We start from the raw sequence: 26,874 nt of genomic DNA on the forward strand, positions 1-26,874 counted from the left end.
ACCTAGTTACATGGGGCTGGAGCCAACCCTGGCTGAACTGGTCAAAGGCAAGAATCATCCTGGCACAAAATTCTAAAACATTATGGGACACACACACACACGCACACTCACAAATCCCAAGTCAAAACAGTCACCAATAAACCTAAGATGTTTTCTTGTGAGAGGGTATGCTGACCTTGAAATCAATTAAAACACCACACGCACAATGACTGTGCTAGTCACAAAATAATTATTTCCAAATAAATTATTATACACCTATTAAACACAGCACAAGTACATGTATTTGTTACATTTCTGCTGAAAGACTCATTTAATAATATATACTTTTTAAAAATATTAAACATACATTTTTGTTATTCTGCATCACTGGTCTACAGGACAGGGCACTGAGCCCCCTCAGCTGAACTGTTCCTTTGCCCTGTAGGTTGACTGCTAATGAGGTATTCATCTGCACCGCCTTCCTGATTTACATACTAGAGCTAATTTGCATGTCCCTTCAGTTTCTCTTTAAATGGCACCGTTAAGATCTTTTAGGAACTCTGAAGCACAGAGAAAATGTCTGCACTTGCCCTTCTAATCTTGACAGCAATAGCTTTTGTCACAGGTAAGACCTTCAGAGCTTTAAGAGACAGAAAACACAAATTCAATACCACAAAACCTCACAGGTTTACACAGAGCTCTTACAGAAGAGACAAATGAAACAAAATAAGACAAAAAAAAAAAACAGCGAGTTCTTCAGTAAATATCTCTCTTTGTCTTTTTGTTCTTCAGATTGCAGTGGCCAGACTCTGACGCAGCCCACTTCAGCATCTGCCCAGCCAGGTCAGACCGTCTCCCTCTCATGTAAGGCCAGTAGCTCCATTGGCAGTAACCTGCACTGGTACCATCAGATAGCTGGTCAGGCTCCCAAACTACTGATATATTATGCCACTAACCGTCAGTCTGGGATTCCTGAGAGGTTCAGTGGCCAGTATTCTGGGACCGATTTCACCTTACAAATAAGTGGAGTTCAGGATGAAGACGCCGGCTACTACTATTGTCAGCAGAGTAACAGCTGGACTCTCACTGTGATAAAGAGCTGAACAAAAACCTCCTCACCAAAAATACAAGACTATAGCGGGGTCTGCTGCAGATGCTGAACGTCAAGTCACTGAGGCAAGAGCAACATAGTGAGACATAACATAACAATGGCTTTGCACCTTACAGTTTTTCTCAATTGCTTAAACTCATTTAACTGAATGTACCCTCCTTTCCTCAAATGCTTAAACACAACATCATAACATCTCACTCATCTGTTTAAATCCCAGACTTGAAGCCCAACTCAAAGCTGTTCATTCTGACACTTAAAGCAAACATTTCATGCAGATGACACACACAGTGACCACAAGACACCAGCAAATCAATTCAGGACACTTAAACTGCATACTTAACAAGTTGAGGTTATTAGCACTGAACATGCAATAATCAAAGTGTTCAATTACACCATATGCAACACCAAATTTCACCATTATATTTTCTCAATTGCATTGTGATGATGAAAATGACACTGCAAAAGTGTAAGTGTAAAGTGCAAGAAAACAAAAAGAAAAAGAATCACCGCTTTATACATACAAAATCATAGCAAAGTAAAACAAAACTTCAAAAATGACAAAACACAACTAAGGAAATCAATATTCTGTCACTTTACAGTACACGGCTATTCAGATTTCAAAAACTTCAAACAAACTGTATAAGACAGAAACACATCCCGCACATCAAGCCGGCCTAAAAGTACCAGTGAATGCCGCCGAGCTCTGTTTCTCGTTTATAGTTTAGTAGCATTTCCACCTGGAGGTCCAGCTTTACCAGAATGATATCATTCAAGGACGATGGATTGGAAGAGGTGAACAACATGATCTTGCTCATCGTCTATGGCCTTCTAGGTCTCCTGACCTTACCCCCTGTGATTTTTATCTATGGTGGTATATTAAAGGAAGAGTGTTTGTTCCACCTATGTCTGCTAATCTTCCCAGATTTGCGACATTGTATTGAGGAATTAGAGACCAGTTGACTCATGTGTGGCAAGAAATGGTCTACCGTTTTGATGTTTGTCACACTACACATGGTGCTCATGTTGAGTGCATGCAACCTCAAGGACCATAGGACCAAACTTTGAAGTCTCCTCTATCCAGTGAAGTGTGAAATGTGTTTCTGTCTTATACAGTTTGTTTGAAATAAATTTTTCAAATTTGCTCTTTCATTTTAAATAGCTCTGTATCTGACAGACATCACCCATCCGATTCATGTCTCTGGGCTGAGTTAGGTCACAAAGCCTCATTCAAGTCACACAGCATGCTTTTCTCTTCAAATGCCAAAGAGAATTCTTTTTTGGAGTTGAGAAATGCTGGCAGGAACAAATTGGAAAACCTAGGATGACCACCGAACCAGTTACGTATGGCTGCAGCTGGAGGAAAACTGACAATGACCCAAATCACAACGTATTATGGCTACTCACACTGCTCAACATGCACATGAAGGTGAACTAGGAAATTCCAAAGATTTGCAGTGTATTACATAGTTTATGTCTACATTTTGTCATTTATTACTAAAATATGAAAATGTTTCAGTTTTAATGATGTGTTTACTCAGATTATTGTTGAAACGGAACACACATGAGATGCATGTGTTCTAAATAACGATCTATTATTTCCATTCTAAAACTCCAGCACTTCTCTCCCAGAAAATGAAGGCTGGAATAGGGAGAACTTTGTGCCCATTCTGCAGTGGTGGGGGTTGGAATAGTAGGCTGCTTGCTGCTTGATTGGCACATTTAAAAGACAAAAGACGCTGATGGAGAGGTGCGAAGGGATTTAAGGTGGGCTGGATTTACGAGTGTTTTCGCAGGCTTTGGTAATTCTAGTGTTAAAAGACCAGAGTGGCAGCATGACACTTATGGCTGCACACATTGTCACATTGCCTTCCTGCTGCCCAGGGACTTTCACAATGGTATGCTATCGAATAACCTTAAGCCTCCTTCACCTTCTCTTAGTGAGGTTAAATCCAGCCTCATCAATAAAGATGTACTCATGTGGGGTGTAGCTGGCATCAAGCTCAAACAATCTCCTTAATGAAAGGCTAGAGATACAGTAAAAGTGTTTTATGGTGTGCACTGTAATAGTCTAAACACAAAATCACAAGAGTACTGTAAATTTCACTGTATCATGATCTGGTACAATAGTGGATGATGCTGCATTGCCTTTACCTGAATGTGTTGCAGGCGTTGGGGTCTTCACTCAAAAGTAATTTTGTTTACTTGTGTCATATTCAGTGTCTTACGACATAGGATGTGGTCGATGGTAGAAATGATGATTTGATTTACACCCCGGAAATGTTGCTGATCTTCTATGACTCTGCTCTGTGTTTCCCACAAAAGAATGTTATTGTTGGCCACATTCATGTTCACAGGTTGCCTGTCAGTTCTACAAAAGAAAAAACACAATGCATCTTTAACAGCTGCAATCCATGTAGAACAAACACAATGTAAGTTCTATGCACAGTGTTATTTTTGTGTAGTATCTGTCCAGTACTGGCAATATGAAGATTTTACTGTAATCAAGATATCTGCTGCTGGAAGTACAGAAGTGCTGTACCTGTTTTCAGTTCTGAAGGTATGGACAATGGAAAAAACTGTGTAGTGGCTGAGATTCGGATGCACTTGTTGCCCAGCTTTTCTCATTGCCAATCCATGGACAAGCACATGGTCAGCCACAATTGTATGAATATCATCTGATATTACAGTTCTTCTGGTCTGTGCTCATGCTCTTCCTCTTCTGACTCCCTGCTTACTTACCATGTTTAGGTTCATCAAAACCAGCCACAGTAAGCAAACATGGCACCATTAGGAACTCAGTTTATTGTCAAGTGTGAAGCATTTTGACATTCAATGTTTTCAGCTGGAGATGTGTGTGCTAATTGAGCTCAAGTTGTGACATCTTGTGTTCATTAGAGAGTGGTTGTGTTTTCTGATCGCTTGTATGGTAAGACCTGCGCTTCAGCAATCGGATTTGTGTTTGAAGATTTGCTGAAATGGTGCAACCAATCTGCAGTATGACAATAATAACAGGAAGAGAGTAATTCTGGGAAGAGTGCCACAGATTAAAGGACTGAAATAAAGCAAATGGTTATCAAGCTGACTGTTCAAGATTTAGTATTTAGGTAATTGAGAAAAACTGCAAAAGTCAGTCATTGCCCAACCAGCTATATCCTAACAGAGGGTCACGGGTGTGTGCTGGAGCCAATCCCAGCCAGCACAGGGCGCAAGGCAAGAAAAATCCCGGGTAGGGCGCCAGCCCACCACAGGGCACACTCATACAAAGACATATGGGACAATTTAGAATCGCCAGTCCACCTAACCTGCATGTCTTTGGACTTTGGGAGGAAACTGGAGCACCCGGAGGAAACCCATGCAGACACGGGGAGAACATGGAAACTCCATGCAGGGAGGACCTGGGATGACGAACCCACTGTGAGGCAGCAGCACCACCACTGTGCCACTGTACCGCTCAACTGCAAAAGTTCATTTTGAAAATCCATAGCTTGTAGTGCCTCCAGTACCTGATTTTGAATCTCATCTTATGTGGATATTTTACCTTACCTAGGTACACTCGTTTTTTAGAGAGGGGGATTGTCCTTTATTATATCAAGTCTGATGGAGTCTGCCACATGCACTGCTCAGACTGAAGAATACAACAGTGCAACAGTCTTAAGGAAGTTTGGTTCTTTTACATAACACAGTCACGAGGCACTTCAGGTAACACCAATCAGCCCTGAGATTATTGGAATATTCTTAACACACCTATCTCTGAGTATTATCAAAAGTATTTGGCAAATAGCTGATTAATTGATTTTGACTTCTCATATGTAAAAGAACAAAATAAAAAATGAAAAATGCCAAATGATCTCATCTCTACATGAATGTACAGAGTAGAAGTGGTTCAGATAGTGTTAGTTAAACAATGTCACACACGTGCGCTTTAGGAGGCAAGGAGGCAGCCAACAAGCCCTACGGTGAGTGAGGTTACAAGAGACAAGTGGTCAATGCCTTTCTTTCTCCATCAACAGTACTAAAGAAGAAAAATAATAACTCACATTCAGCACTTCCGGTCACCCATGGCTAATGGCTACCATTCCACAGCCCCGGTTCCATATTCCAGTGATGACGTTACTTCTGACTCTCCCGAGATGATGTCACATTTGGCTCCCCCATACGACATCACATCTGGCTCCGCCTTGATGATGTCACTTCCGTGTCCTGCCATGATGACGTTACTTCCGTGTCCCGCCAGGATGACATCACTTTCCGGTCCCTCAATGATGATATAATTTCCGTCAATGATGATGTAACTTCCTGTAATCTTATTTCCTGCCACCATATTGTTATAAAACACCTTGTTATCACTGTTCAGTATCAAATGATTTGGTTTTTTGATCCATTTTGTGCTATTTTTTTGCATATTGTCCACAGACATTATACGGGGTCATTCCCCAACTCTTTTTGAGACTTTCTGAGTCATTTATTCTATTACAACAGACGGGCACAGTTTGAAGCACTTCACAGATTTATACAGAAAGTTTTTCCCCTTACAGAAATCTCAAGGCCCTGCAATTTGATGTTACGTGTTCAAGACCGATGGCCAATGAGAAACATGTGGAAAGACCTAAAATAAAACTCGCCTCAGCCTCATGCTGCAAGTTCTACAAGTTGTGGTAACCCCATCTTCCAAGCCATGGCATCATCAACATTTTTTATTGTTTTTTGTTTGATTTTTCCCTATGAAATAACACACAAACTGTCACTGCAAGTCAAACTTGATTGTCATCGTTTTGGAGTCATGAGAAATTCTGTGAGATCCCACATTTGGAGAGTTGGGACACCGAAACATGAATGTAAATCTGTTAACTTGCTATGTCTTTCGTAGACATTATCTTTTAGCGTGTGCTCTGATAACTGAAAACAGACAAGTGGACTAAAAACTGGTTAAGTCTGTGTTTATGTGTGGGGTCTCTCTCCGTTTTACCATCAATGTGAATCTCCCTGTGCCAGAGATTCATTCATTTAATATGCAATTGAGCACCAAATAGTGAGTAAAAGGCGTATGAATATATTATCTACTAGACTGGCATCATGTCCACGGTGGGCTCTTGTCTTGAGCCCATTACTGCAGAGATGAGCTTTGGCTACCAACAACAATTACTGGATTATGCGGTTTTAGAAAATCGATTGCAAAACTAAGATTAGGAAGAAAAGGCAACCATTGAAATAAGCTCTGAAAAGCAGTAAGAATAACATTTATAGTATGTGAGGAACTGATTTTTTCTGATTTATAATTATCTTTAAATCAGCTTCTTGAATATCTGCCAGCCTTATTTATATTCTGTTGTTTGTGTAAGAGAATCAACTTACTGTAGGAATTTATAAAGTGGCTCAAACTGTGCCTGCCTTTTTAAACTGAAAGATTCTGTCACATTTGTACCTGGAACAAATAACCAAGGAAACAATGAAATAATTGTAATTAAATACATTTCTATTTCAGGAATTTAAAATTCTCATTAGAGATAAATGTGTGTGCATGCCAAAGACTATTCGCCTTTGTTTGGACTTTTAGATAATTCTAAGATATAGATGTGTTTTAAGGATTTACTATTTAACTTTATTTTGATTGGAGTAACTATTGAACTGTGTTATGTAAATAAACCTAATTAATTTAAGGTCATTGTCTTGTCATTTTAGTCAGTTAGCTACTGTAAATGGATAAAGTGTATTCCTTCAGGCCTGTCATAATATAACAACATGTCCATCTTGGAGTCCATTACTAATGGTGACTCACAACTATTCTTTATTCACAGAGTATTTTGTCTAACATGTGGTTCAAGTTTTGAAATACTGAAAATAATTTCACCTTCCTGAATACTTTTTGTACAGTCAAAATCAACTAGTTATATTTCTTTTTTTACTGAATATGCTGAATAGCAGACATTTACTGCCTACATGCAAAGAATTAGATGCAATGAACGACTGAAGTGATGCACCATTTTCTGTTTTTCACTATTCATCTTCAAAACTAGACGTGGCCATTTATTCAACTCACTCAAAGTCAATGTGTAGATTCATTAATATGAGAATATATGAAATTATACAATCAATATATGGATACACATATCTTTACATAAGAAAGAAAGAAATAAAGAAAGAAAGAAAGAAAGAAAGAAAGAAAGAAAGAAAGAAAGAAAGAGTTTTTTTAGTTTTAAATATACCTTTTATTAAACATTCAACAATCAATACAAAAATCCACAAACCAACAAAAAATAGAACATCCTATGTAACCTAGTAATGAGTAATTTGTTGTAGATTCATAATAAGTAATTCACAAAACAAAAACACACTCCTCATTATCAAGTTTACAAATTGCATTCACTGTACACCACTTTTCTATAAATGTTTGCAAATTGTGGGTCATCCTATAAAACTTGAAATCTAATAAAATTCGTATTTTTAATTGTGCTTTAAAGAACCCCACCAAGTCAGACTCCCCTTCACTCTTAATTTTTTCCTTCCTGGTGATATAAATGGCAAGCTTAGCCTGGCCCAATAAAAAATTCGCTAATCTACTAACATTCTTTTTAGCTCTCACATTAGCACAACCATATATAAAAACCTGATTGGTAAAATAAACACCCAAAACCTTAAAAACACTGCCAAGTACAGATAAAAGAGGTTGAATCCTAAAACAGTAAAGAAAACAGTGAAAAACAGTCTCTCTCTGTTGGCAAAAAGGACACATCTCTGAGATGTTGGAGTTAAGTAAAGACAAAAAAGAGTTAACTGCCACAATCCCATGAACAATTCTCCACTGCAGATCGCCAGTTCTCTTATTCAATGGTGGACTGTACAGACTTTCCCAAATGGGGCCGACACCCTCCACCCCTCCCAGTTTATCCCTCCAGGGTGTATCCGGGTATCTGCATAGTTGGGACTGGTATCGAGCCTGGACACACACATTATAAAGCTCCTTCCCTTCCGCAGAGTCAAAAGGAAGATATTTAGTTCTTCTCCTGTTGTTTTCCTCCATCGTGTTCTCATTGGCATTAATTAACAAATTTGGAAATGCAGACAAAGGCTCTGGATAATCTGTAGCTTTGAAAAAGTCTATCAAGAAATCCTTAGCTGTTGAAGGTATATTCAAAAAGATCTGCTGCAAAAATCTTTCTGCTGTGCGCACAGAGCTCAGTCCTAAAGCTGCAGCCACCGTCTCTGGGCTCAGCCAACTGAGTAGCTGTGGTTGAATCAAATTTTTAATTTGTAGAATACCAGCCCTGATCAGGCGTTGTTTCAGAGATGTTGACTCTACTGCCATGGTAGAGACAATTGGCAACTCTAAACTCCAATATAAATTCAACGATTTTTCCTCTAACCGACAGTTCAACTGTTGCCAGATTCTTAATAAACTCCGGTAAAAGTCTGACACATTACCAATGGGGAAGGAATCACTGTCCATTAAGAAAAGTGCTCGGTCCAATTTCAGGTTGCCAACTTGGCGCAGGAGAGCACATGCTAGTGGCTTCCAAGACACAGCCATATGACCATAGAGCAGTTTTTGCAGAGTTTGTAGTCTGAACGCATTTTTCCTGCTACAGATGTCCACCAGTCCTTGTCCTCCTGCACTCCTGGGCAAGTACAAAACACCTTGATACAGCCAATGCTTCCCATTCCAAAAAAACTAATCAACTCCCGTTGCACTTCAGTAATCAGTTCTGGTGGGGGTTCCAGGCATGCCAACCTGTGCCACAGAGCAGATGCAACAAGGTTGTTTATGATTAGCGTCCTTCCTCTATATGACAGTTGGGGAAGTAGCCATCTCCAGCGTTGTAAACGGTTTCTGACCTTTTCTGCAACGCCTTCCCAATTCTTAATGTCACTGTTTATGCCTCCCAGATGTAATCCCAGGTATTTAATTCCATCTCTTGTCCATTTCAGTCCAGATGGCAATGAAGGAAAAGGACCCATCCAGTTACCCAATAGTACTGCAGAGCTCTTGGTCCAATTTACTTTAGCTGATGACACCTTTTGGAACTCATCCAGCACGGATACCAGCCCATCCACATCTTGTTGTTTTGCAACTAATACTACGAGATCATCTGCATATGCTGAGACCTTCAAAGGCACTGAACACTCAGGGACAGTCAGTCCACCCACCACTTCCCTTAATTTGATCAGCAGGGGTTCTATAGCCAGGGCATACAACATGCCAGACAAGGAGCAACCCTGTCTAATCCCTCTATCTACTTTGAAATGAGCGCTCAGTCCACCATTGATTTTCAGTACACCCTGAATGTCACTATAGAGCACCTGAACCATGGAAACAAAGCAGGGAGGGAAACCAAATCCCATTAGTACTCGCCAAAGGTATTGATGCTCCACCCGATCAAAAGCCTTCTCCTGGTCCAAGGAAATTAGACCACCGCGTAATCCAAATAGTTTACAGATGTCAAATGTATCCCTGATAAAAAAGATGTTATCATATATGGACCTGTTTGGCACACAGTAAGTCTGATCAGGGTGAATGACATGCCCCAACACCTCCTTCATTCTTGTAGCCAACACTTTAGAAAATATTTTATAGTCAGTACAAAGCAAGGCTACTGGCCTCCAGTTCTTAATATTACAGAGATCACCTTTTTTTGGAATGAGGGCAACAACAGCTCTTCTACAGCTCAAGGGGAGGAGACCTTTATCTAAGCACTCTTGAAGAACCGCAAGTAGGTCTGGTCCGATGAACTCCCAAAACAACCTGTAGAATTCGACAGAAAGTCCATCAATACCTGGAGCTTTCCCAGTGTTTAAACTTGCCAATGCCCGTGAGAGTTCTTCAAGGGTAAGCCCTCTCTGTAAAGCTGGTAACTCCTCCTCTGGCACCTGCGGCAGCCCCTTAGTAAAACCCGAACAAGCAGTGTCCTGTTCCACCAGCTCAGATGAGAAAAGTTTAGAATAAAAATCAACAGCAAATGCCCTAATTTGAGAAGAGCTTATCATCTCACTTCCAGAGGGGTCACGCAAACAATGAATCATTCTGCTTTGGCCCTGTTTTCTTTCCAGTCCAAAAAAGTACTTGGTTGGAGCATCACACTCAGTTTCTGCTTGAAAACGGGCTCTAACCAAAGCACCTTGGACTTTATAATCAGTCAGTTGTGCGAGGGCAGCCTTTCTCACTTTCAACATGTCCAGGTGCTCACTGCCCTTAGAGGAGTCAAAGTCCTGCTGGAGTGCTGTTATCTCTTCCTCCAGTTCTTTCATAGAATCATTCAAACTCCTTGTGACATTCAGAGTATACTGCTGACAAAACTGGCGAATCTGCACTTTACCAACATCCCACCACTGACCCAGAGAAGAGAACTGACATATCCTTTCCCGCCACTGTGTCCAAAAGTACCTAAAACAATTTTTAAAATGGGAGTCCTGACATAAAAGCTCATTAAAATGCCAATGAGAGCTTTTTGACTTTAAAGATGACATAAGAACATTGCAGGTAACTAATGCATGATCTGAAAGACTTGTAGGCACAATGACACATGAATTAAAACGGTTAAGATGATGGTTAAAAGTATAAAACCGATCAAGCCTGGCAAGTGAAAGAGTGCCACCTCGCACCTGTGCCCATGTGTACTGCCTGTCTCCCTCATTCAGGGCCCTCCACACATCCTTCAATTCATATCGCTCAATGAGCGCTTTCAGCTCTCTGGCAGATCGCGGGTGGGGTTCTGCATGGTTTCTGTCCAATGCGTCAGTAAGGGTGCAGTTAAAATCCCCACCTAAAAACACACATTCATCCGGGTCACACTCTGCTAAAGTACTCTCAAGACATTTAAAAAATCGCACTCTTTCACTGCCAAGTGTTGGAGCATAAACGTTAATAAAAACCAACCGGCTGTTGTCCACTTCAACCTTTACTTTAAGCAGCCGCCCTTTTATTACTTCGTAGGCAGACACCGATGCCGGACACATTTGTTTAGATATACCAATGGCAACACCAGCGCTACGTGTAGACCCGTGACTAAAAAAACACATCTCCTCCCCAGCATTTCTGCCACTCAATTTCGAGAGCATTTTCGCTGTGCGTCTCCTGCAGGTAAGCCACTGTCAGATGCTTCCCTCTCAGGAAGTCGCACACTTTCGCTATCTTGAGAGGGCTCTTACAACCGGCAACATTAAGACTCCCAATTTTAAAATCGTACATTGGTAAAATAAATAATGGAACCAAAACAAATGTTATAAAACCATTAAGTAATATAAAAAATGTTGATTCTTTAGCCATTATTAACAAGTTGTTAAATTAGCAGAGGTACGTAATTTTCTTAAAATACTTCTAAGCCTCCACCCCTCCTTGTCTGAAAAAACCTCAGTGCCCGATCTTTGCTTCATTAACCGTTTAACGGAGGAAATAAATAATTTAACATCTGGAAAAAAGTTCTGTACATCCACTCTTTTCCCCTTTGTTTCAATCAGAAAGGCTCTAATTCTGTAGAATCCATATCCTTCTGTGGTGTCCTGACTACTTTCTGACACAACAGAGGAATCAGTTAAATAACCGTCCTCCCCACAATCTGAAACCGAGGACGCTTCCGTGTCAACCGCAGCTGCAGTCTCCTCAAAGCTTCTTTTTTTAGAAGCAACTTGCTCATCTGCCCCACAGTGTCTTTTAACAGCCTTTGGTGTTTTGAAAGTACTGTCGGAGCCGACACACTCCATGTCCATATCGCCCCATATGCTTGTGACCACCGATTCTGTAGCAGAGTCCGATACCTCCAAGACACCCGACTCATTAGCAGCGTTTCCAGACTCTAATACAGGGGTGTCCTGATTTCCATTATCCTCATTTAATTTGGGATCAGCATTAAGCGAATCGCTGATCAATTGGACCAACGCAGTCTGATCGCTAGCAGCGTCTTCATTCTGAACAGCAGCGATCCCGCCGCTACTTTCTGCCGCGTTATTAACTGCAGACGCCTTCTCTGTCGAATCTGTCTCATCCCCAAGGCGGTCGGGGTTCTCATCTATGGTCAGTTGTTTGCCTGATTTTGCAGCTTTAACAACATCTTTGCAATCTCTTGCTACATGACCAGCTTTGCCACATGTAAAGCATTTCATCGGTTCCGAGGTGACAAAAATAACATATTCGTAACCGTCCACTCGGAACCTCAACGCTACGTTTAACTCATCCGCTGTATTTTTTAAAATCATTAAAACTTGCCTCCGAAAAGACATCACATGCTTCAACTGGGGTGCTTTACATCCTAAAGGTATACGTTTAATCTGTGAGATTAACTGTCCATAGCGAGATAGCTCTCTTTCAAGGGTCTCATTAGATAGAAAAGGAGGTACATTAGATAGGGTAATCTTTTTTGCCGGAGTTGTAAGAGGCATTACGGGAGTTAAAGTGTCTTTTATAACAACTCCATTTTCTACCAGTCTATGGACAAAATCCGTTGTGGCAACAAACACAACCACCGCACTGCTCATTCTTGAGGCTGAACGAACATTGTCACAGCCTATTACATTCCCTACAGCCAATACACATTCTTCTAGAGAACAGTTCGCTTCTGGCATTAGCTTTACTCCATGTTGTCGGGTGAGTTTTTCGAAATCACCGTTCCGAAAACGGACCCCTCCTGAGGAGGCCATTCTGGCCTTCCTCAGAATAAACCACTCCAACCAAAAGATTAACAGTCAGAGACAGAATAACAATTAAGAACAAAAAAGCAGGAAAAAAAAAAACAGTAAAATCACAAACCTTCAAACACTCCCGCTCTCACTCTCACTTTCTCACAGAGCTCCGCCTACTCACCACTCTCGCGAAAGAAAGAAAGAAAGAAAGAAAGAAAGAAAGAAAGAAAGAAAGAAAGAAAGAAAGAAAGAAAGAAAGCTAGTTAGCTGAAGGGAAAAAAAATAAATGAAACCTTCAAAAGAAATGCCCCTCTGTTAATGCAAAAAATAAAAGAGAAGTCCCCAGCTGAGAACATTCCTAGAGAAAATAAACCTTATATGTTCCAACAGTCCTTTGGAATAATTTTAGTACAAATTTACTTAATGATATTATTATTGATGTTTTCCCTTACAGACTGATAAACCACGACTGTTACTTGGTGGCAGTCTGACCCCTTTGATATCTTGCTGCCATGATTCAGGCCTCCCATGCTCAAACCAGATCCACATACACTCTAAAGGTAAATTATTCAATGGGTTGTAAGCTGTAACTGCATAAGAAGGTGTGATAAAATGGCTTGTGTTCAAGCAGGAAACTTTGGGTGAAGAAGCATATTTGAGATAAGAAGTAAGGAGCACTACAGCTTTTTGTATTGAACAATCTGAGCATTTAATATGGGCTGGTTACATGGAGCTGGAGCCAACCCTGGCTGAATTGGTCAAAGGAAAGAATCATCTTGGCACAAAATTCTAATTCATTATGGGACACACACACACACAAATCCCAAGTCAGAACAATCACCAATAAACCTAAGATGTTTACTTGTCAGAGGGTACCTGAGTATGCTGACCCTGAAATCAAATAAAACAGCACACAGACAATCACTGTGCTTGCCACAAAATAATTATTTCCAAATAAATTATTATACACATATTAAACACAGCACACATACATTTATTTGTTACATTTCTGCTGAAAGGCTCAGGTAATAATATATACTTTTAAAAAATATTAAACATACATTTTTGTTATTCTGCATCACTGGTCTACAGGACAGGGCACTGAGCCCCCTCAGCTGAACTGTTCCTTTGCCCTGTAGGTTGACTGCTAATGAGGTATTCATCTGCACCGCCTTCCTGATTTACATACTAGAGCTAATTTGCATGTCCCTTCAGTTTCTCTTTAAATGGCATCCTTAAGATCTTTTAGGAACACTGAAGCACAGAGAAAATGTCTGCACTTGCCCTTCTAATCTTGACAGCAATAGCTTTTGTCACAGGTAAGACCTTCAGAACTTTAAGAGACAGAAAACACAAAAAATTCAATGCCACAAAACCTCACAGGCTTACACAGAGCTCTTACAGAAGAGAAAAATGAAATGAAGTAAGAAAGGAACAGTGTGTTCTTCATTAAATGTCTCTCTTTGTCTTTTTATCCTCCAGATTGCAGTGGCCAGACTCTGACGCAGCCCACTTCAGCATCTGCCCAGCCAGGTCAGACCGTCTCCCTCTCATGTAAGGCCAGTAGCTCCATTAGCAATAATCTGCACTGGTACCATCAGATAGCTGGTCAGGCTCCCAAACTGCTGATAAGATATGCCAATACCCGTCAGTCTGGGATTCCTGACAGGTTCAGTGGCCAGTACTCTGGGACAGATTTCACCTTACAAATAAGTGGAGTTCAGCCTGAAGACGCCGGCTATTACTATTGTCAGCGGAGTCACAGCTGGCCTCTCACTGTGATAAAGAGCTGAACAAAAACGTCCTCGACAAAAATACAAGACTGTAGCGGGGTCTGCTGCAGGTGCTGAACGTCAAGTCACTGAGGCAACAAAGTGAGACATAACATAACAATGGCTTTGCACCTTAGAGTTTTTCTCAATTGCTTAAACACATTTAACTGAATGTGCCCTAATTTCCTCAAAAGGTTAACCACAATATCATGACATGGGGACTAAGAGGTCCATAGTGTGTGTACAGCAAATACATAAAATATGATATCTGGATACTTAGAAAGTCTCATAGTGAAGGCTCATTGAAGTAAACACTGATGTTATAAAATGTTAAATTTCCAAGTTTTAGCTATTTTCTCATTATTTTACTTTTATGGTGTTTATTCATGTTTCCTAAAGGGTCTTTTTACAAATGAAGTAATCATAATTCTTACAAATAACACTCCTGCATTAATGAAGTAAGATTAGTTTTAAAGCCAATGTTAAAAACATTAATAAATAATGGAAACAATGGAAACTTTGTTTTGCAGATTCTGAGATACCACTAATGTAGTCAATGCCTCTGTTAGAATAAGAAGGTTGCAGAAAAGTAAAAATGCCATCTCCTTATTTACATTGTGAGCTTGTAGCCTATATGAGGTAGTTGAGTCGACCACAAACCCTGAGTGACCCCAAGGAGGTTAAAGCAGAATGGGTGTGGAATTAGTCATAAAAGTGAGTAACATGGAAAAAGTAATAAAAATATGTAATAATAACATAACAATAATATCAGACCTTACAGTACCTATGACAATAAGGGGTCCCTGACTAACCTGTAGGGTGACTGATTTACTTGCCCTCATCATCCTCCACATAAGTACACCCCTTCCTATGTTGCTTTCGTCTGTCATGACCCACACTGACTACTCTTTCTCTTGATACCTGAGATAGAACCACTCCAGAACATTAGAACTAGAACAAGCTATTCAGCCCAACAAACTCATCCATCTTATTCAACTTGATTGTCCAAAATAACATCAAAATGAGATTTTTTAAATTTTTCTGATGTCCTACTCTCCACCATATTACTTGATAATTTATTCCAAGTATCTCTGGTTCTTCGAGTAAAGACAACATTTGCAACATTCATTCAAAATCTGCCCTTAACAATTTTTCCTGTGTTCTTGATACAGAGTTTATTTTAAAGTAACAACTAGGATCTACTGTATTAATTCCTTTCATAATTATGTCACCGCCTCATCTGCATTTGCTTAAACTGTAAAGGTTCACTTCTTTTAGTTTCACCTCATTGTTCATATCTCTTAATCCTGGAATCAACCTCGTCACTATTCTCTGGACTTTCTCTGTCTTTCCTGTAATAAGGAGACTAAAACTGAACACAGTACTTCAGATGAAGACTCACTAGTACTTTATAAAGCTTAAACATAACCTCCTTTGGCTTGTGCTCTACACATCGTGATATATAATCTAACGTCTTATTAGCTTTCTTGATCACATCCATTCACTGTCTGAATGTAGATAGTGATGAGTTCGTTATGACTCCTAGGTCCTTTCAAGTTTCAGACCTCCCATTGTGTATTCATATTTAGAATTTTTACTTCTTACATGTAATATTTTACGGTCACTTACATTAAAGAACCAACCATACATGTAATTATGTGCATGTATTATGTGCATGTATTACAGTACTAGAGGTGAAAGAGAGAGACAAGACAACAATAAAGAGTCACCAGCATACATAAAGGATACGTATACATACTGTATAGCCTGGTGACCCTGTATAATTGAAGATTTGTTCAAAAACAAAAACATGCAATAAGTTGCAGAAACATCTTTTCAGACGTGAGTTCAACACAGAACTAACAAAGATGGCAGACCATCTGGGTTTGAGTCCTTCCGGTAGGAAGTGATGGCAGAGATGTTATAGTCATCAGTCATCCGCATTGAATAGAGAGGAAGAGAAAAGGCTTTAGAACATAGCGCCAACATCTGGAGTGGCAGTAGAATTACAGGACCTAGAGCTCTTTAGCTGTCCCCTATGCACATGCACTTGACACAGGGGATGATCCTCAGGTCTAAGCCTATGTTCACAAGGAAAAATGGCATTTTTAACCAAATTGGTCTCCATCTATGCTTGTGTTTTCACATCATTTACAAAAATATCTCTTTCCACGCTAAAACTTCTGAAAAGGCATGTCACATAGACTTTCATCTATATTGGGTATGCATGCATTGGTGAAGAAATCCTGGAAGAGTTGGTAACACCAACAGTTAATGGATTTATCGTAAAACTGTGCCAACCGACAAACTATTTACCTTTTGCACATTTATGCAGCATTTAAACTGTAGAAAACGCAATTTAGATGCATGCAGCAACACAATATGCATCATGTAAAGCACCTGTTCTATGTCCACTGTGTTTGAATATGGTTTTATTCCATAAACAGAGAGTAAATGAAATATTGTAATGAGCAGAATCCAATCAGGAAGGGGCTACATAGTAAACACGAACAAATCAGCTTGTGATTAGAGTCTGTCTTTTCACCAGTCCACATTACAAAGCTGAGGCTGTGTTTTCAGAAGTGTACAGCTTTAGAGAGTGTCATTAAAAGTCTTTTTTTTCAGAGGTTGTGTGGACAAAATTTGAAGATGGAGTCACACTGCAAAAAATGAAATCTTAACAAGCCAGAAAATCTTGAAAAGAAATAATAGATCTTGTTTTTTTTTATTTTAAGAATAACTGACTTGAGTAGATTTGTATGTGTAAGATATATAATCTCATTTTTAGAAAATTTAACAAGTTAACAAGTTAAACTTTCTCACTATATTGGCAGATAATTTTGCTTGATTCTAATACCTTTTTCTTGTTTTTCTTGTTAAAACTGTAGGAGTATATTAAATAGTATTCACTTCAGGGCTTATGAAAAGACCTTAAAATGTTCATATCAGCACCATCACTTGCAGAATGCTGCCTGGAAAATATTGAATTAGCCACTTAATAATGTATTAGTATAAATACTGTATTGCCACTTCACTGAACAAAGCACAATTATCAGGAATTATATCTGCCCAGGAAAATCTGTCACAAGTGCTATATTTAAAAAAACAAAAATAAGATGTGAATAGTCAAAACCCGACATGAATTATGCTAGTTTAGTTTATTGGATTCACCTTCCAGGTTGTCCAGTTAACCAAGGCAGGTGATTTGCATGATTGAGTCCCTTTAACCCCCTGCCAGTAATTATAACACCCTGGCTAAGGCACAAAGATGGGACCTGAAGCAAAAATGGCTCAGTTCCTCTGCACCCTTGTTTTCTTCATTCGGGATATAAAGAAATAAAAACTGTTTAAATGAAATTGATGACAAAATTATTAAAAGGCGATTTCATTTTGGCATATATTCAAGAAGTGGAAAGTGTCCAAACTGAAAACACACAAAATGTTTACTTTAATGAACTTGAATCAAATACTGATTTATTATGGCACATTTAGGGACATGCAGTCCTTGCAATTTCTCTTTTTCAGATATTTCAGGAGATATTATTTTGACACAAAAAACCCAGACAGAGTCATTTTTGCAAGAAGACACAATCAACATGCACTCTAAAGCCTGTGTCCACTGGCAAGTGGTGTCAACAAAAAATGGGGTTTTGTTAATTAAACTCTATCTTAAAACAGTCTACAAGTTATTAATAAAAAACAGTCAAAATCCATCTTGTCTTCCACACTCAGGCAGCAGTTACTCCCTTACATTAAGTTTTTGTCTCACCAAAGCCCTTTCTTCTCAATTATTAATGAAGTATCTATCTATCTATCTATCTATCTATCTATCTATCTATCTATCTATCTATCTATCTATCTATCTATCTATCTATCTATCTATCTATCTATCTATCTATCTATCTATCTATCTATCTATCTATCTATCTATCTATCTATCTATCTATCTATCTATCTATCTGTGTCTCTCCAGAAAATCCTTGGTACCGCTGGTTTGACTTTGTGTCGAATGAGCGGTTGCTCATGGAGTCCCGAATGAGGCACATTACCTGCATTGTGAGGAAGCGTCAGTTATGACACTACGACCATTTGGCGCTTTTCCCCGAGGGTGATTCGGCTCGTAAGATCCTCATTGTTGGGGACCTGAGTGGCTTGACCAGGCCAAGGTGTCACCCACGCAACACCTGGCTGTGGCAGATAGAGGGTCATTTCCGGAGGGTGGGACTGGACCACGTGTCTGCCTGGGGGGTTGCAAACCAGGATCCAGAGTTGTTTCGTCGTGTAGTGGGTGCTGCAATGCACTGTGCCAGTGCATGCTCCCCAACTTGACATGACTTGTTGAAGTCACCTAGGACATAGCAGAGTGCCTTCAGTTTTCTGTAAGCCATCATATCACATTACTCTCTAATGGCTCCAGTGTACATTACATTCCTGATACTTGACTGTGTTTTCATTTGAGCATTCATTCTACGAGGCCTCATGAACCTGATGAGTTCCTACATGTGAACAGGGCTAACAATGCCCTCTGGTAATTATACATATTTTAAACTAGTTACTCCTAACAGATTACCATCCTGTCATTACCTTCTTTCCTTCTCTTGGCACAGCTTTGGATGGGTAACCATTTTGCCTGTGTGGCATTAATCAATATCAAACCAACATAATCCAATAACCATCAAACTGGGGGATTGTTTTAAGGGAAGTGTTTCAGGGCAAGGTTACAAAATTGATCATCACAAGTCCAGAGCTTTAAGACAAACAGAATGATGCAAGACTAGTTCGTCTTTCCTTAGTGACAAGAACCTATCATGAAACCTAATATAAATTAGACATACTGTACAAGTATATTCACAGAACACCAGAGTCTTCAGTGAGGGAGTCAGCTGTTTGGGCAGCTCGTTCCAGCAGCTAGAAGCTACACATGAAAAGAGTCTGGATTGTGATTTGATTCAATGCAGCGGTGAAATCAACAGACTCCATTCATTAGCAGTGGTCAAGAAGGAAGATAGGACCTCACGAGCGCCTCCACATACATTGACGACCTCCTTAGTCCAACATCAAGGATTTCAATTTCATGTGTGCTGGTAAAGGTACAGGAAAAAGTAATCTATGATGAAGGGGCCTTAGCTGCCTCAAAAGCTTGCATTTGTAATCTATTTAGTTAGCCAATAAAAGTTGTCATTTCACCCTACTTTCTCCTGTATCAATCTATGGCTAACACGGTACAACACTCTACTGCTAGTATAGGTAGTCAGTGTTGCAGCCACTAAAGAGGAGTGTTATGTGCCTGTCTTAGCTGGTTGTATAAAAGAAGTGCCACAGCATTTTGAATCATCTGCAGTGGCTTGGTAGCACATGTAGGTACTCCTGCCAGTAGAGCGTTTCAGTAGTCAAGGTATGACAAGACCAATGCCTGGACCAGAAATTGGGCTGCATACTCTGTTGGATATGGTCTGATTTTGTGAATCTGCATGAACAAAAAATGGTGGCATTGAGGTCAATAAAATATAATGGGTTATCAATCACCAGCCCAAGGTTTCATGCTTCCCTTTCCTATCATGGAAGGACTGGGAAAGGGGCAATATCTTCCCTGGATGCAAGAGGGCAGCCCCCCTGATTTCCATCAAGGGCCATGGATACGGAGCTTGAAAACTCAACCCTGCGGGGGTCCGTGGACCAACCAAGGGGCTGCCTGGATGGTTCCTGAGCCCTGGAGGACAGCACTTCCACCACACCAGGTAGTGCTGCCAGAAGACCATCACTGAGCACCTGGAACACATTCGGGGCCTGATGAAACGGGTCACCTCACTCTCTTTGAGGAACCGGAGTCGGGAGGAGGAAGAAGGAGCTTGTGAGAGAGGAGTGGAGGCGGCCGAAGAGAGAAAGGACTGAGAAATAGTGTGTGGAACAAAACTGTAAATATTATAGTAAATAAAGCGTGTTTTTTGGACATTGCTGTCATGTCTGCCTGTGGCCAGGCTAGCTTTTACAGGAGAGATTACCAATTTTAAGAATACCATTTTCTATGATAGATAGATAGATAGATAGATAGATAGATAGATAGATAGATAGATAGATAGATAGATAGATAGATAGATAGATAGATAGATAGATAGATAGATAGATAGATAGATAGATAGATAGATAGATAGATAGATAGATAGATAGATAGATAGATAGATAGATAGATAGATAGATAGATAGTGTGGTGAAGCAAGTTAGTTAGGGGTCCATGGTGGTGCAATGTTTTTAAATAAAAACAGTGCTGCTGCATTCACTGGAGAGAACAAGGGGTCTGTGAGTAAAACTGACAGAGAAGGAGATTGAAAGAGAGAACAGAGGTAAAAATCAAGTGGAAGATAAAGAGAAAATGTCAGAACTGAAGCAGAGCTGATGTAGAAGAAAGGAGACAAGGCTGTCAGGGAAGAAGCCCCATGTGGAGCAACAGCACTCCAGTTGTCGGGTCACTCCTTCTGAGCAACAGATAGGAGCAGGAGCTGCCCTATGAATCACATTGGAGTTATTAACAATATAAACCTTATATAGCTGTTTATTTCCTTTTTAGTTTCTTTTTCAACTCTTTATTAGCCAAGAGTTTTTTTTAATTGCCTACTAATCCCAAATTTAAATATGTACCTGTTCTGCATTACATGTAAAACATTTTTAAACCTGTTCCACTGCTCCTCGACTGTCTCCACACTTAAAATCTTATCCCAGTCTATCCTCCTTAGACGTTGTCGCATCTGCTCAAAATTTGTCCTACCAAAGTTAAACTTAACAATTTTAGTCTTTGCACCCACACTCTTCCAAATCATTCAGAACTGCATTATATTCTGGTCACTTGACCCTAGTGGCTCAATCACATTTACACCCTCAATTCTATCCTGGTTATTACAACAAACTAAATCTAGACAGGCTTCACCCTGCTGTGGTGCTTTAACATACCATGTTAAAAAACAGTCACTGATTTGGGAGGTTTATTTACGTCAGCAGCGACATTAATGGATTGGGAGAACATCTCAACTACAATTTGCCAGAATGTACTTGGGAGACTCCGAAGTCAACTGGAAGAATGTTCTATGGTCCAATGAGACCAAATTTGAGCTTTGTGGACATCCAACTAGATGTTATGTTTGGTATAAGCCAAACACTACACATTATAAAAAACACACCATAGTGGTGACATGATGCTGAGAAGACGCTTCTCTGCAGCAGGTCCTGGAAGGCATTTGAGAGTAGAGGGGAAAATGAATGCACAAAAATGCAGAGAAATCATGCAAGGATCAGAATCAGAATCACTTTTATTCACCAGTACTTAATATACAGGAATTTCGCTTGGTAGATTTAGAGGTGCAAGACATCACATGCAAATAATATAAATAGCATAAGTTAAAAAGGAAAGCTTCAAACAAAGCTGCAGAATATTACAATTATAAAGGAGATATGCAAGTGAAAGTGTGAGTGTATGGTGTGTATGCAAGTGCAAACACATCCATATACATAACACACCTTCATGAGTATATGACAGAATGCATGAATATACAAAGAAGACAGGCTAACATTTTTGATTCAACATAGCATAATAATAAAATATGAATACTGAGAAAAGTGCTATATAAATGTAATGTATTATTAATTATTATTATTATCTATATCTATAAAGGAGAGTTGGGATCCGTGTGGCTGTGTTTGTGTGTTTGTGGAGGGACGGAGAGTTAAGGCTGGTATTGGAGTCACGTGACCATCTCCCCTCCCATTCACCTCATTTCATTCACTTCATTTCGCTCCGAGCTGAGTTAGTCCTTTCTCCTTTACTGAATAACTGTTTAGTAGATGCGGTACTTACTGAATAGTATTTTTTCCTTTAGTGTTTCTTAGTAGTGATGGGCGGAGTGAAGCCTCACGAAGCATCAACACGTTTGAAGCAATTGTGTCGGAAATCGTATCGAAGCTTCGAAGCATTTGACACTCGCCTCTCTCGTGACACCTCCTGGCCATTTTCATTAACGTTGCACAAACTTATGATCCACTTCAATGACGTCTGTCACAACTCTTATTACTTTTATTTTTTCGCAGCTACAGACTGACAACGAAGAGAAGGGTTCGTCAGCAGCTTCTAGTGTCTAATGTCTAAAAAATATAAATATAACTAACGCCGACAGGCAGAATGCACTATACGATAGCAAGAGTTAAACAAAATAAGACGCCTCACCTCATGGATTCCCGGCTCTTTCAATTAGTATTTACTTTTGCACTGTATCATTATAATCGCTCCTGTTATTAGTATTATAATTAACCCTGATCTTTTCTTGAGATCACATTTAATAGCCTTAAATGTTTTCTTTGGTCTGACTAAATTAAAACGGAGTAGACAGAAAATAAAGGTTTATCCCTGTACTTTGCCATGATATAGGTAAGCACATTTGAGAAAGAAAAGGTGAAATCCTTAAATCACAGATGTTATTATTCGATCAAGTATTAAAATATTTAATTTATTAATACTTTACAATATTTTTTGGAGCTCAAAAGTAACGAGTTCGCTACAAAGAAATGTCAGTGGCTCAATTAACTAAGGTGGTTGCTTTTAAAATTCTGAGCGTAGTGCTATCCCGAGTTCGATCCGAACTAAAGATTCATCATAATTAATAATAATTAAAAAAATAATCTCGAGTGAAATCTTTATAACCAATTTGAACTAAATAATTTTGAGAGATAGTCTACTGTGGAAGGATTGCATAAGAGATCTGTTCGGGAATCATCCCCACTTAGAATGGCCATCAAAATGCGATGACTAATTGCGTAAGGCAGCTCACGTATTTACATTTATTCATCTTCTATTCATTGCCATTTGACGTCCATGAACCCCTCTATTGTATAAGGTGATAACAAACCCACTGTGGTAGATCAGGTTGAATTTGCTCTGCTGCAACAAACATTCAAAGGTGTCAATCAGGAGCACATCAGAGAGGCTGAGAGACACGGCGCAGATCAGTCACCGGCACACCGACACACAGACACACACGAGATACACCAAGGTGAGCAGTGCATGCATCAAGTGAGCATTTCACTATCAAGGTCAGCATTAAAGATCCTCTTGAGTGCTGAGGCAAAAACAAAAAGCAGTGGGATAAACACATCTGGACCTGCTGCCGAAAAAGCATTTGCTTTTAACAACAGCATCCCTCCGTCGTGAACACATCTTCAAGGTCCGGACAGGCAATCAGTAAAAAGTTGTCTTAGTCACAGCACAGTGCAATAATAAAACATTTCCTAAAACATATAATTGTCCAGTCTGTATCATTCCTAAGCAATCTTCCAGTTATAGAGGCGCAATCCCAGTTACTAACACATGTACCGTGTAGCTCCCCCCCCCCCCCCCCCCCCCCAACACTCAAAGTAAGAACACATTCCACCTTATTAATTTAATATTTAAAATTTTAAACCGCTAAACCCGCCATCAACAACTACAATAACAGTTGAAATCGTCACTCATTTTTTTTTTGTTATAGACATAAAACAAGATGCCCATTTCCATTTGATATATTTTTACTAGTGTTCTCGCCTTGCTCACTCTCGGTCCACGGTGGAATTTCCTGTTAAATGGAAAAAAAAAAAGAAAAACAGAATCTTTTGGGTCATAATTCACAATGGGTGGACGTGGGACCCGAACCCACGAAAGCCTTATTATGGAACGGCAACGCTACTGCTGCACCACTACTGTTTTCAGCAGGGTGGATATATATAATGCATGTTTTTTATGTATGTATGTATGTATGTATGTAATGAAGACAAAAACAATTATATATGTATACTATATGACATACGTTCAGTGTTGCATGAAAACGTTGCATGAGGTGAAGAATGGATATTTATGAGAGTATTATAGTGAGAGATGTGTCGTCAACCTGTATTACTAAAGCTCTTCTTTGCAGCATTATGCATTCTACAAGTTGGCATTTGTATGATGTATAATTTATAATTTTATTTTTTGCCACAAAGTATTATCGGGAACAATCATTTAACATGTATGGATTATCCACAAACATTCATTTCAATGGGAATTCTGTCGAGTTTTTGAACACTGTTGATGCCATATGTACTTCAAACTGGAGCTCGATGAATAATGATTCGAAGCATTAAGCAGACATGCACACTGGAATCATCAAGCTTGGTTAGAAGCACTGAGCAGACATGCATACTGAGATTGCATCATGACAGAGCTCCGAAGCCTCAGACATGCGTAGTACTGAGATTGTGTCATGACGGGCTTCGAACGGGGCTCCGAAGCCTCAGACATGCGTAGTACTGAGATCACGACGGGGATCCGAAGCCTCAGACATGCGCACTGGGTTACCTGAGGCTTCGAAAGCAGATTCGAAGCCTCAGACATGCGCACTGGGTTACCTGAGGCTTCGAAAGCAGATTCGAAGCCTCAGACATGCGCACTGGGTTACCTGAGGCTTTGAAAGCAGATTCGAAGCCTCAGACATGCGCACTGGGTTACCTGAGGCTTCGAAAGCAGATTCGAAGCCTCAGACATGCGCACTGGGTTACCTGAGGCTTCGAAAGCAGATTCGAAGCCTCAGACATGCGCACTGGGTTAACTGAGGCTTCGAAGCCTCGAGCAAATTCGAATCCTCAGACATGCGTAGTACTGAGATTGTGTCATGACGGTCTTCGAATGTTGATTTGAAGCCTCAGACATGCGTAGTACTGAGATTGGATCATGATAGGGCTTCGAAGCCTCGAGCAGACATGGTCACTGGTTACTGAATCTTTGTGAAGCCTCAGCACACTCAAAGGCATTGACCTCTATATTTTGAGAGTCTATCTGACACTTAACTCTCTAGTTATATTTTGTAATTCGTATTGACATTACACACTTCAGTTAATATAGTTAAACTACAATTCAGGTAGTTGCTGAGAAGTAATTATTGTTCTTGTGGATTGCTGTGATTTCCTTTGTCTGATACATAGTGTCAAAGATATATTGTCATATATCAACTTTATATATATAAAAAGATTAGGTAAATCGTGCAACCTTTTTATGGAACGCATAATTTTGTTCAAAACCATACGTCATATCCTGTAGTATACATCTATAAATATAGTTTTTTTTGTCTTCATTAGGAGAATACTGTACAACAATGATACTCTCATGTCAATTAAACCAATTTAACGTGCATATGTCAAACAACATATTTCCACATCCGCCACAATAAGAACAGTAGTAGTAGTTCAGTTGTGCGAAGCTCTGTGATTATCCTGATGAGGTGGCTCAATGGTATCGCAACTGTCTCTCGGTAAAAACACCAGCGGTTCGCGTCGTTGATCCTCCACTTATGAAAGGGTTTTTTTTTTTCAATTCTTCCATTTAACAATATTTTCAGCTTGGACGGATAGCGAGCGAATCGAGCTGTCGAGGGAAGGTTGGGCCGCCGTAGTCGGGCAGGGGGCACACGTCCCTAATTATATTGTGTATGTAAAGAGTTTCACTGTAAAACGTAATAAGCTTCATATTTGTGTGTTTGGAGACCCTGGTGTCGTACTGAATTTGTATTGTAGAAAAACAAACTACTGTGCAGCATGCCTAAATGTGTCTTTTCGTTTCTGATCGCTATACGGCACTACCAATTTCAGACAATTCGGTATAAACAGTTTCAGCCAATCAGCGCCTTCTAAACATGCAGAATGACAGTGTGAACCTTTATTGTAGCGGCGCAGCATCTTCGTTTCAGTCAGTCATTGTCCTGTTAGACTATTTACTGTTAAGTGCTGCTTGAGGTAGCGTTTATAGTACAACAGGTAGCCTACGTAGTTCTTAAATTGGTATTGAAATGCACACACAAGTCTCCTAAATTATTTATTGAAATGCCTACATTTACAGTGTCCGTTTTAGGAAGTCGTAGTTTTTACTTGTTCCTGTTATTAGGAATTATAATTTCTCAGTGTCACATATTATTCGTTACTACTCGCGAGTCCCACATCATTGAGATTCTGATTTATATTCGGTATAAGCAAACTTTTTAAAAGGAGCGTTAATTGAACTGACTATAGCAGACTTGTCATCTTCTTAAAATGACTTTATTGATTTGATATTGACAATTAATCATAAGGTCAAAAACCAAGGAGGATATGAGTTTGCATGGACTGTGCTGTTTCTTTTTTTTTGTGACATCGCATCAGTAGAGAGTGTGTCAAATTAACAATGCATTCTGTCCTAAATGACAGCGCACACGCTTTTTGATATTTCCTAAAGGCCAATGTGGCTCAGTTTGCTCATTAATATATTTTGAAGGTGTATTTTAGTGAGAATGATTATAAACATATTACCCATGTTCATTTCCCATGTAGATATGTAACGTTTGGTGAGAATAAATAAAAAGTAACAACACAAATAATAGT

General features: G+C 39.6%; 2 gene segments (V, D, J or C); both read left to right on the top strand.

The window, feature by feature from the left end:
* The first annotated feature begins 555 nt into the window (after positions 1-555).
* Positions 556-1,082, top strand: LOC114652472 (immunoglobulin kappa variable 3-15-like). The segment is given in 2 exon segments: positions 556-604; positions 772-1,082. Coding segments are annotated over 2 exon segments (360 nt in total).
* A 12,857-nt stretch (positions 1,083-13,939) lies between these two features.
* LOC114652473 (immunoglobulin kappa variable 3-11-like) overlaps positions 13,940-26,874 on the top strand; it is a 43,884-nt gene continuing 30,949 nt past the window's right edge. The window contains 2 exon segments of the V gene segment in view: positions 13,940-14,016; positions 14,180-14,230. Coding sequence covers positions 13,968-14,016; positions 14,180-14,230 — 100 coding nt within the window.

Source organism: Erpetoichthys calabaricus, chromosome 5 (assembly GCF_900747795.2).
Source record: "Erpetoichthys calabaricus chromosome 5, fErpCal1.3, whole genome shotgun sequence".
In the NCBI taxonomy this organism is placed as follows: Eukaryota; Metazoa; Chordata; class Cladistia; order Polypteriformes; family Polypteridae; genus Erpetoichthys; species Erpetoichthys calabaricus.